Source organism: Poecile atricapillus, chromosome W, assembly GCF_030490865.1.
Source record: "Poecile atricapillus isolate bPoeAtr1 chromosome W, bPoeAtr1.hap1, whole genome shotgun sequence".
Lineage (NCBI taxonomy): Eukaryota > Metazoa > Chordata > Aves > Passeriformes > Paridae > Poecile > Poecile atricapillus.
Window position 1 is genome coordinate 41082638 of NC_081288.1, and position 12776 is coordinate 41095413.

Genomic DNA, 12776 nt, shown 5'->3' on the forward strand with positions numbered 1-12776 from the left:
AGGTGGAAAATTGGTCATAGTGTTCATAGTTTGTCATACCAGTATTCTTAGCAAAATAAGACCCATAAAGTGGATTAATGTTTATAATTCAAATTCTGCAGGTAATTCTTTTTTATTTGAGCTGCATTCCAAAATCTCAGCATTCCAAAACATTGGAACGGTTTTGTTCTACCATGCCTACTAATCCTGGACTTGCACTGAGGTACGTAAAAATACTTTCAATTAAGGCAGGTGGTTAACATAATTTGTTTTTTTGTGCAAGATATGCATGATTTGCTTTCTACTACAGAAGTAAAACTATTCCTCTATTATCACATGTTGCTTGAGGCATATTATGCCTTCTGACATCATCTCAATTTTAGATTTGACAATGTTCTGTTCTATCTGCAAACAGGTTATAATTATACAAAAATTACCTCTGCATTGTACATGATGACTACAAATGGTCAAAATTTCAAGTGGGTAGAGAAATGTCAGATATGTATTGAGATTTTATTGTTACTTGATCACCTATTACAAGTATAGTTCCAGAACAGATAAAAATGGATACACCAGTCCGTAACTAGTCTTTAACACTAGTTAAGGCTGCTTAACTTGACATTTGTTTAGCAGTGAGAAATCATAATTTAAGGAAAATCTGGTGGGAAACAACCAGTTAATGTAAGCATTGCACTGGCTCTTACTTGAACAGCATTTCAAAATGTGCTCTGCCAGGATTAGAGTGTTTTACTGTGTTCAGGTGCACTGAATGCATGAATATTTGAGTAATATTGAAAAGTCCCAAAACACTGTTCATCATCAACAGTGACCCCAAAGAACTCAAAGCAAGGCTCATGTGTGGTTGTGGGCATGGGGAGAGTGTGACATACCTGCCTTTGGCACATGAAGTTGAATGGCTTCATTTTAAACCAAGTTGCAATTCTGTCTAGATGGAACTTGCAGCTCCCTTAGACAATGTTGATACTGCGTGAAATGGGTGAGCAGAACTGACTGAACAGTATCACTAGCCCCGTTACTATAAAACTAATTTGTCTCTTTTCAAGTGTGCAGTTACCTTGTGTATGCTAAAAGTGAATCCACTTGTAATCTTGCAATATGCTAAGATCATGTTTTCTCTCCGATTTCACACTTCTTAGTTATTCTCTGAAAGTGGATCTTAATTTGTATTGTTCTGAGAGCATGATCAAATCAATATTGTATATGGTGGCTTGGGCTTTTTCCTACTTGCAGCTCTTGACTCAGATCAGGTGTAATATATTTTGTGTAATGTGTTTGTATCTTTGGATAGCTTTTCTGTTCCAAATGATTAGAGCAGTGTTCTTTTCTCATGAATGCCTTTTACAGACTGCTTCTGCGATACTGGGAGGAGAGCAATGTTCAGATTCTGAAACTACAAGCCAAGATGTTTACATATAATATCCCAACATGCCTGGCCATCTGGAAAATGTAATGCAACAGTCATACATCTGTTTTCATAGCTATTGCTTTTGTTTGTAAGGTTTACTTCACAAAGGTAAATCTGAAATGTCCTTCCAACTGGGCTTGTACTGGAAGCTTCTCTTTCATTAGCTTATTATTTAGAGAGGAACTGTTCGTTACCAGCAGACAGACATACTATCATTTCTTTAAAATGAGAATGAAGTTTCCCTCTTGGGAAACTCAAGTTAATGGATAATATGCAGATAAATATGAATGATGTATTTACAAGTTGCCTTTTTAAATTCAACTATTGACTTCTGTCTCCCCCTCTCTACCCCTCCCCTTTATATATCACAATAGCAGTATTCTCCATTATCCAGTGATGCTGAACTGATCTTTTTCTTCAGTGTTTGTTCATAATGGGGAACCACTGAAATGTCTTGCCTCATGTAAGGTTGTTTTTAAAAAATGGCTATTTTTATCTTTTCACAATAGATTAACCTCATTGGAAGTTAGTTTCTTCTCAAGGAATTAGTAATTCCATTCCACAGTCAGTATTCTGCCATTAATGGCATTTAAAATAAGTCAAGAATAAATGTTTTTATATATTTCTTTTCCTCAGAGCCATTGCTGCCGAATGCTTTCTAATGGGACAAAGAGAAGTAAGTCAACACAGTGTACTAAAATGAGTAATTATGAAATTCTGTAAAACTTCTCATACCTTGGCTTTATCCAAAGCAATGGTAATCTTGTAAATCCAGGATTCCTAGTTAGTTGAAATACTCTTTGTTTATAAACACCAAAACATGTGCCTGAAGTGTGAGAAATGTTTTTAACAATCAAGGTAGAATGGATTGTATGAGTGCATGCTCTTTCTGTGCATGCTGTTTCTGTTCCCATATTGGGAAGGCTGTATTCTTCTCCCATTTTATTTTTTTTACCTGGAGGAGATTGTTGTATTTTAAGTTCTAGCAGAGGGAAGCAAACTCATGCTGAAAGATGCTAATGGCTATCTTTACAAGTGGACAGGAGAGCTGGAGAGACGCTTTTTGCAAGGGCATGTCATACTAGGATGAGAGGGAATAGCTTCAAACTGAGGGGAGGTTCAGACTGGAAATTAGGAAAACAGCTTTACTGTGAGGTGGTGAGACACGAACAGGTTGCCCAGAGAAGTTGTAGATCGCTTCCCGAGATGAGATTTCTAGGCCAGATTGGGTGGGGTTTTGAGCAACCTAGTTTAGTTCAGTGGAAGATGCCTCTGCATATGACAGCGGATTTGTTATCTAGATGATCTGTAAGGTCCCTTCCAACCCAAACCATTCTTTGATTCTGTGAAGTAGCTGGAAGGGTGGGTCTGCCAAATGAGTGTATGGAAAGAGTTGCCATAGTTCATGACCACACAAGACTCCAGTTCCTTTTTTCCAGAAATAATAGGTTTACTTGTTTGTACTTAGGGTAGGAAAATATCACTCTATGTATAAACATGGAAGAGGTTTTTTTGCTACAGCAGCTGCATCACTTTTCAAACAGAATGATCTTCCTTTGTTGCTGTCACCTTTAAAATACTCTTCCACCTGTGAAAAGTTGCTGTGTATTTGAGGGTGGGGACTGTAATGAGGCCCTGGGTTCGTGACTCATCCACATATACCACTTGCTCGTGGTATTTGAGCTGCTTCTCTGCTGTACCTGGTTTTATGTCATCTTGTAATGACTTACTCTTAGCATCCTTTTTTGTCAGTGGTCTTTCTTTTGGATCAATATTAAAGCTTTAACTGATCCATAAAGGGTAGCATGGCTGTTGTTGGACTCACATATGAAATGTTTACTTTCCTTTTTTATGGTCTCCTAGAATGTTTAAAAAGAGCATACCCTAAGCAGAATTACTTGGTTTGTTAGATCACATAGCTCGAAGTCAGGAGATACCAAAGGCTGGATTGCCTATTCAACCTTAATTCTGTCTCTGTGTTGATGGTTTGGTGTAATCTGTAATTAGTCACAGATCCCTGCTTCAGTCATTGTATTTGATGGACTACATCTTAAGACACTGCCTATAGTAAGGCTAGTGACTGAAAAGAACTCTGATTTGTTTGGTTAGAAAAATATATGTCAAATGCATAAAAGAGAGGGCCCTTAAAGAAAATGAGCCAATTAAAATGAAGGCATATGTGAAACATTGTAGCTGGATTACACCCAGAAGAAATCTTGTGGTTTTCTTCTGCAACCACCTCACTAATTATACGGTATGTGGTAAAATCATGTTAAGTAGTCACACACAGTGTAGTTGGGCTTTTGTGGGGGTTTTGGTCTGGGATGTAGTGAGCACTTAAAACTGTTTACACAAATCAGTGATTGTTCCAGATAACTGGATTTTCTAGTAAACAAGTAGGATATTTGTTTAAAATTGAATTGTGATTCAGATTCTGGATTTCCTGTTCCTGGAGAACCTGTCATTTATTTCCTTCAGAGGTCATGTAAAGGTTTGTTAAAAGAATATGAAAATGGGTGCAAGTATTTAAAATGCCAAGAAATACCTCCCCTAGTGACTCTGATTGAAGTTGGGACTTAAGATACCAGTAGTTGAAGGACACTTGAGTAAGTACTAGTATTAAATATTTTGGTCCTCTATTTTGAGCCATAAAATGGTAAAACCATTTTTCTTTTGAGAGTTGCAAAGACTCATACTGACTGTTAAAGCATAGATAGATAGATGCTGAAGGAAAAAAGCCCATGAAACAGTTATTTTCATTGCAGGATTGTGATGGTATGCAATAAACAAGACTTGAGACTACACACTGAGTGGTGAAAGAAATATTCAGTAAGCTGCTTCATTCCCTGAATGTGTTCCATCCTGTGCAATGAATGAGGCAAGAATCTTGTGAAGAAAAATAGCAGGTCCTCATGTAACTAATCATGTTCATACAAGGGTCAGAATTAAGGTCAGACATAAACTTGCCTTTGCTTTTAGTACCAATTTAATGCTTGACTTCAAAACTATTTTAAAAATTGCAAGAGATTTTTGTGCTTCAAATAATTCATTTTGAATGCATGAAATTGTGCTGACTTTTAATACTTGCCTTTATTTTACAGGTCCATCATTTATATCAGAGAGCCCTTCAGAAGTTACCTCTATGTGCAACACTGTGGAAAGATGTAATGTTTTCTCCTTATGATTAAGTTTGAGGTTTCATATAAATTCTCTGCATATCCCATATCCATAGATGTGGTGATGCTCAGGCTCTGGCTAAATCTTATATCTGCTTCCCCATCTCTTTCAGCAACTCTTGTTTGAAGCATCAGGAGGAGGTAAAACTGATAACCTGAGAAAACTAGTTTCCAAGTGCCAAGAGGTTGGAGTCAGCCTAGATGAGCTTTTAAATTTAAACACTTACAGAACAGAAAACAAGAATCACTGAACGCTGGGTATGGTCAGCCATAAGTCCTATAAAATGCCAAAATCAGTTGAATGGTTCTTCAGGCTGATCCATGCCCTAAGATCTATGTAAGGCAGATGAGTATTGCTGAGCATATCAAGTCTCCAGTCTGCTTTCCTTGAACCTGGAAACAATTAACATGACCTTCATCTGGAAACATGAACTTCCTGTCTGGCCTTGCTTCTGGGCCCTGCCAGATTCTCATAACGTCATCTACGTAAGTATAGTTAATCAAAATGACAGACTTTATTTTTTTATGTTTTCTTTTTATTTACTGTTTTCTTTTGTTTTGCTGTTCCTGATTCACTTGACACTCTCGCTGATGCCTGAGAGATCTGTGTTTGGGATTAATTTACTGGGCTGTGTTTACAGTAAAAAACAACTAGTCCATTTTGGGTTTTTCCTTTTTTAAACCTTTTTTGAGACTTTTTCATTACAGGATTTAAAACAAAAGCAGCCGCTCTTAAGGAAAGTGTAACTGCCGTGGCCACAAGTATGCTTCTTGCACTTGAAGGCTCTAAGAGGGTTGCTTACTGCCCTTTTCTGCATTGGACTCATGGCAGAGACTATTAAACTTGAAGATTAAAGAAACTTTTGCAAATGCCAGTGCATCAGAACCTAAGAGTGGTCAATTATGTGCAATTTTTTTGTAAAGAAATTTTAATTTATAATAAAGTTTAACAGTTTAAAGAAAGATAACATTTATCTGTTTTGTTTTGGTACTACCTTGCGCTTACAGGTGTTTTTACAGAGAAATTTTCAATACAAGCTGACCTTTAAAAAAAAATCGTTGTCTTCTGTTATTTTGGTCATGACATAAGCAAATGTGGTTGGGCTGCCTATTGCGGATATAGAATAACTGTCCCTTTGTGGTTTCTTTCATCCCCCTGCCTCAGGTACACAGTTGTTTGTCCCATAGCAACTATTCCTATCAATAATACCACTTCAGTAGAGGAAAATGCATTTTATATTGTCCTTTTTACCCTTAATGAAATGAGGCCCACTTTCCAAAGTTGCTACATCTACATTGTAGAGAGAGATGAAATATGTGCCAAGTCATATCAAAAGGTAGCTGTAATACCTATTGCATAGGTGTTTCATTAAGGTGCCAGTAAATGAGCAGTCTTCATGGTAGAGAGTGAGGCAATGTGACAGTGTTTACAGCAGCTTTCAAACCCCTTACTTTATCTGAAGCTAAATATGAAGCAGCTCTCTTAAAGGAGGACAAAGTGGGAAATACTGGTTTTCATCCAGGGGAATGGAGACTGTTTATGCACCTTAAGTCCTTTTAAACAACTCATACTTAATTTTACAATTCATACTCAAATATAAAACTTCAGGCACTCACTTTAAGGGACAGATTTTTCCTGCAGACTATATGACCAGTGTTGGAAAACTGACTCAAACCTGTTCTTCATTGGAGTAGGGTGGTGTCCTGATTTTTTTTCCCCACTTATGTTGTGTGGCATGCACTAGCACAGGTGGCCAGAGATGTAGTGGAGACATTAAAAGCTACCTGGGTGTTCTGACAACTGGCTCTAGATGTCCCTGCTAGAGCAGAGGTTTGAAGCAGGTGATTTCCAGAGATCCCTTCCAGCTTCAGTGATTTTTCAATGCTGTCACGTTCCTGTTGAACGTAAACCTGTGTACTTTCACCAGCTTTGTCTTACCAACCTCACCTTCCACCCTAGTTGTCTCTGCTCCTTTACTCAAGGGCAGAAAGCACAGGGCCAGGCCAGTGGTGTTGGTCCTTTCTGACCATCTCTGGCCAAGGCAGAGCTTGTGAGTGTGTGATCTTTTGCTCTTGTCTAACTTTGTAAATACTTCCTGCCTTAGTATATACAGGAGCTGAAGAACTAGCTATGGACTTCACAGTGTCTTTAATGTTTTTACTGAGGTGTTCCCCACTGCACCTTTTGTTTTATATAGTCAGTGCACTGATTTCAGTTACTGATAGAAACTTCCTGCCTGGCTTTATTAATTCTGGATGGAAGTTGTATTTTAGGTTGTTTCTTTTTTTTTAATTTTATGTAAATTTTTGTTAAGATGGTTGTCAGAAACAGAAAAATGGACAATTTAAATTAAGAAGACGAAGGAGGCGTGTTGATCTTGTGCAGCAGGTGTTTGAGACCTTGCCTCATCTCTCAGGTGTAAAATGGACTCGCTTTCAAAATCCTTTAGGCATATTCCTTGTGCATCTGTCCTGCTACTACTGTGCTCAGTAACTACTACTTGAAGGGGTAGCTGACTTCTCAATGTGTCCGTATCCCCCCAAACGTTAGAAATTCAAGTAATCTTTAGATGAGCGAAGTGAAAAGGGGCTGTGAGAACTTCCACATCCTGCAGCTTCCCTGAAGAGCCCAATACAGCCCAAACCCCCATATATTCACTGGTCTGTGCTGCTGTCCTGCATGTATACTGTGTCCAACCACATGCTTGGATCCAGTTTCACAATATACCCAAGGTCAAGATTGTGTTAATAAAGGAAGATAGGGTGTTTTTCCTTGGCTCCCCGTTCTCCTGGATTTTGCTATAAATGTTCTGTGAGATGAGTTTGTGTCTGTGAGGCTCCAAGAGCACTCACGTTGAATTGTTAAGTTTGGAAAAGACCCACAAAATCAAGTTCAGCCTTTGCCCTCACTAGCATGCCCACTAAACCTCATATCACGAGCTGCCAAGTCCACTAATTTTTTGGAACACATCCAGGAATGGTGACTGCCACATCCCTGGGGTGCCTGAATCTTTCCTTATGCTGGTCAGACCTTGACTGAGGCCTTTCCTCCTCACAGGTAATTTCAGTTCACATCCCATTAAATGTCATTCAGAATTACAGGGCAGTGAGCTGCATCTCACCTGGGGAATGTAGACTGTGTCCTTACAAGACCTGCCATTTCACCTGAGGCTGGGAAGCATCCTGTCTTTGATTTTTAAGGAGTGTTCAAAAAAGAGGTGAGAGCAGAAGAAGTTTGTTTTCCAGAACAGAGCAGGAGTGTCAGATTACCCTTATCTATAAGGTGGCTTAACGTTTGCAAGGAGCCCAAGATCAAAATTTGGCTTGAAAGAGGATATAAATGTTAACTGCTACTTTTCTTTTTTATTGCATGGAACTATTTGTTATTGTCCTACCAGAGTAGCAGATAATAAAGCAGAGTATGCCCTGTAACTGAAACTTAAACCTTGTAAAGCTGTTAGCAATGAATTACCAATGTGTCTGTTTGTTAATGGGAGCATAAAACACAACCATAAAGTTTGCACTGCTGCACCTGGAGTACTGGCAGCAGTGACTCTATGATGGCTCAGTAAAATATTGACAAAGATTAAATGGAAAGAAGCCTTTCAGTGCAGTCAGGAAGGCCTGATCTAGCAGAAAATAGAACAGAAAATACAGTGCTGTTGTAGAAGTGATTTGCTTCAGAGTGAGCTGGGAAAAACTATTTTTGGAAAAGGTATTGATTTGTACGTGATTTCTCACTGCTGCCACAGCATGTGATGGCCAGACGTGATCTGTGAGGAACTGCTGCATGAGATGATAATCCATTTTGATTTCTATCTCTCTCTATTTTTCATTACAGCTGTCAATCTGGCTTTCATTTGTGACCCTTGGAGTTAGGTTTTTCTGGTCAGTTTGAGAAAACTGCCAGGCTGAGGAGAGGTGTTTGGGGAACTTTTAAGAATGGGTCTTAAGTGCAGTGATGTTTTCTCTTATATTGACCAGGGTTAATACAGCATGAGTAGGAAGACATAAGAACTGTCTTTGATAGCTTCCAAGAGGAAGTTTTAGTTGCGATTTAATGTGATGTGGAAATAGCCTGTACTTTCTCAACACCTACTTTCTGTAATCACAACAGCTCTCACCTTTCCCTCCTGAGACTTTCTTCACCCTCTATGTTGTGGTTGAACTCCAGTCAGCAGCCAAGTACCACACAGCCACTTGATAATACTGCTCCCTTTCCCATTGGGTTGGGGATAAAAATGGGAAAGAAGGTAAAATATATGGGTTGAGATAAGAAAAGTTAATAATAAATTTTAGTTTTTAATACTTTCCTTCCTTTCTCAAAAGAATCTGCTGCTTAGTGCCTCACATGATGATATCATTAATATAGTGCAGGTTTTCCAGAGCTTAGAAGGTGATCCCAGCTGCTTGCTTTCCCTACCCCCTCATTCCAGGCTCACAGCCCTGTCACCCAGCATCCAAGCAGTCAGGTGATCACCTGGGTGATGGCTGAAATCTTTTTGCATATCCCACAGCTCTCTCAGGGATAGGGATTGAGTGGTTCCCTCTTGTTCTGCCTCTTCCTCCTATTCTTGTGATGGCCCTGCTTTGTTCTCCTTCACTAAGCAATCTCTTGTGTCCATTTCTTCTGGTGGAAAGGGGTGACTGACACTGGCAGGGGTTGGTGCTCTGGTTCAGGTGCAGGGCCTGGGGCCAGGTGGAGCAGCTGCAGTGCCTGTCACTTTGTCATCAAATCCAGGGAGATTCTTTTCCCTTGAGGATCCTGAATAGTGCACGTTGCAGTGATTTGTGTCTCTCTGGAATTGCCAGGCTGATTGCATCCCTTTTCCAATTATTTTCTTAGTTTTTCTGGATCCTGCACCTCTTCAGGGCTAAGTTCCAAAATGCTGGAGGTACCCACTGTCCTAGGCACTTGCCCACACTATCACACACACCCATCCACTCAGAGCTGTCCAAGCTCAGCTCAGGTCTCTGGGTGGTTTTCTTAAGTAGTTGTTCAACAAGACCTGGAACACAGTCAGAGGACGTAGCAATAAAACTCTACTGGTTTGAGCATCCCAGGTATCGCCCTGAAAACTCAGCTTCTGAGCTTGCTGATGTAGTTTTCTAAGGACTTTCCCAGGACAGTAACTGTAAACATAGATATGTGTACATTCTTTCTGTTACACGTCTTGTGATGGACATCTCTCACAGCCAGTGTGGTTGGGAAGGTGTTATCCTGACCATCCAATCCCTGGCTGTGGTCAGAAACCTATAAATCCTGGGAGAAGAAATAAAGCCTTCTTCCTTTCACCACACCCCGAGCTGTGTTCGTGTGACCTATTCATCTCCAGCAGCAACACCCAGGGATATCTGAAATTTGCAAGAGTTGTAGTAACTAGCCTGGAGGAGAAGAGGAAGATGAATGGAGATGTCTCTCCCATGGATTGGGTCTCTGAGGAGAAAAGGTAAAAGATAGAGTTATGAATAGTTTCCAATAGACGGCTCACAAATTCTAAAGATGACAGCAGTGCTGAGTACAAATAATGTATTAGTTTCATAACCAGAAATTCTGTCATATCGTAAGCCACTATTAAAGTACAACATGATGCAACTCAGAAAACAAACACAACAGCTCTTAGAGCAAGCAAATCAACGTTGTGATCGGTGACTATTAATAATGAATGTTTATAACAGGTTTGTTCTAACATATTCTAATCCTATTGTTATCTCAACCCTTCGTTGCCCCATGTTGGGCATCAGAAAAAAAAAAAAAAAAAGTCTGTCATGGTTTAACACCAGCCAGCAACTGCTCGCTCACACCTCCTCCCTCCCTAGTGCAAAGGGGAGGAGAATCAGGAAGAAGATAAAACCCTTAGATACCAACCTATATTAACCTAAATAAGAACAGTTAAATTCAGGAAAATGTTAACTTTAAAATATGCTAACAATTACAATGATACAGCTATAATGAAAAGGGAGAAAACAAAAAGAAATAACCCACTTCCCCCCAAACCCCCCAGCCAAACTCCCAAGTGATGTATGGTGCAGTTGCTCATCACCCACTTGTGCCCAACCCATCCCTGAGCAGGGATCCCCTTATCCCAACCAGTTAATTGTTCAGCACGACACCATGCAGTCTGGGACATCCATTTGGTCAGTTTGGGTCAGCTGCCCCAGCTGATCACAAGAAGCTGAAAAGTCTTTGATTTTGTATAAGCATTATTTGGCAACAACCAAAACACCAGTGTGTTATCAACATTATTCTCTTACTACATCCAAAGCACACCACCACCTACTGGGAAGTAAATTAGGTACCTAGTACCATCTACTAGGAAGAAAATTAACTCTACCTCAGCCAAAATCAGGATTTTGAAACATTCTGTTAACTTCCTTTGTCTTCTAGAAGAGATCTCAAGGCACCACAATAGATTGGATAGATTTCAATAGCAAGAATAACACCATGAGCTGCATTGTTCAAAACTGTACAGTCAAGAAAAGTCAAACTTTGTCTGAAAACTTGTTGGGACAGCAGGAAAGAGTCACAGAACATTCTTTGCAAAACCTGACACAGACCAAGAAGACTGAAGAATGCTTTCAAAGGGGCAGTGGTTCCAAACTCTGCAATTCTGGATGTGATACCATCATTTCTAAAGTGATTGAGAGAGGATCAACTCAGAATCTCTCTACTCAGAGGACAAACTCCACATTTAAAAATATTATCACAAAAGTCTTAAGATAGCTGAGGCTATGTGTAAAGACAGCCATGCAGTCTGTGCAGAGGGTTTAATGATGGATGCAGGAGAAATCCTGTAGCAGGTGCATACTACGGTGCTGTGTCGTCAGAAGCCAAATATACGAGACTTGGATAACGCCAAAAACTGAATTATGGGTAAAAATCTTGATCAGACTGCAAAGAACTTGTTTTTAGAGTGCATCTGTTTGCTTCAGCTGAGAAATGCCAAGGAGGACTGGCATCTTGCGCTTGTGCACCAGCTCAGTGGAGTAGTTTTGACTCTGTAAGTAGGAAGTCCTACTTCCATATGTTTTCTGGCAGTAAAGCCTCAGCATAATCTGATGGATTGTTTGGAGATTATTGTGGAGTGAGAAAGATGCCACACCATATATAATGTAAGTGGATTTATAATTACATGATAGGAAAATGACCAGTGGAATTCATCTGGGAGGCAAAAAGTAAATTATTTTTGTCTGAAGTTAGCACATGAGAAGGTAAAGTGCCAATGAAAATAAAGCATGTGCTTTTATCAGTTGTTCAGCATAATCCTTCTAGAGTTCTATACTGAGTTATTTATAAAGGCCTTGTGCCAGGGCTTTATCAGATGAACTGAGATCAAAGGTTAGGCTTGATTATTATTTTTGTGTGTCTTTCTGCCTCTTTTTCTGTCCAATTCTACTAAGCAGTGCAGAGGCTTTATGTAATGAAAAGCTTTCATGGAAATGGAGCAATAAAAACTATTTCAGCCTGGCCTTAACTAGAACTTAGAGGGGTACAGAACATGCAGGTACAATGCCAGGACCTGAGCTCCCTCTGCGTACTGAACACTAATTTTTGATGTAGTGGAAGTCCTTAGTTGTAATATATAGAAATGGCTGCACAATCATCCATAGAAACCTGGAGTTAAGAAGCCTTGATCCAGTCACAAAGCACCCACTGGTGAGGCCAGCTATTTGGTCTCATCCAGCACTGGGTTTTGTGTTTCCTAGATTGCAGGCAACTGGACAATGGAGTGGACTGGAAAGTCTCTAAGCAAAGTCAAGAAATACATGTATTTCCTTGGATATACTGCATCCAGTTCTGCTGGACACACTGATAGAATTAAACCTACACCCTGGACTCCTTCTCTCTGAACCATTGGATTTGTGCCAGAAACTCCAGAAACATTGGTTGTATTAATGCAATTGGGCAAGACATAGACTTAAGCTGAGGGTAATAGTTCAACCTGCTGCTAGCAGGCTCCCTGACATGGTTTGGGCCCATACAGCATCTGTCCCAGTTCTGTCTGGTGAATTAATATGTAAATCAGACACTGTTCCTGAGATGGATTATGGACAAGACCATTCTGTTTTGGGGGAAAGAGGGATTGGAGTGAGTGTGTGTAGACCTGGACAATGCTTTGTGGGCAATGTCCCCAGACAGTTTTAATTCACAGTACAGAAGTAGCCATTGTGTCTAGAGGCAGGTGGCACGTTGT

The 12776-nt window shown here is 39.8% G+C and overlaps 1 protein-coding gene across 4 annotated transcripts in view; it reads left to right on the forward strand.

Annotated features, from left to right (window-relative positions):
- The window catches only part of LOC131591610 (zinc finger C3H1 domain-containing protein-like), a 41094-nt gene extending 35550 nt beyond the window's left edge, over positions 1–5544 (forward strand). For all 4 annotated transcript variants that reach the window (XM_058862466.1, XM_058862468.1, XM_058862469.1 and 1 more), the window contains exons 31-35: positions 102–202; positions 1345–1446; positions 2042–2081; positions 4507–4569; positions 4695–5544. In XM_058862466.1, the coding sequence (XP_058718449.1) occupies positions 102–202; positions 1345–1446; positions 2042–2081; positions 4507–4569; positions 4695–4832 (444 nt within the window). In that variant the 3' untranslated portion in view covers positions 4833–5544. The remainder of the gene's footprint in view (positions 1–101; positions 203–1344; positions 1447–2041; positions 2082–4506; positions 4570–4694) is intronic.
- The last annotated feature ends 7232 nt before the right edge of the window (positions 5545–12776 follow it).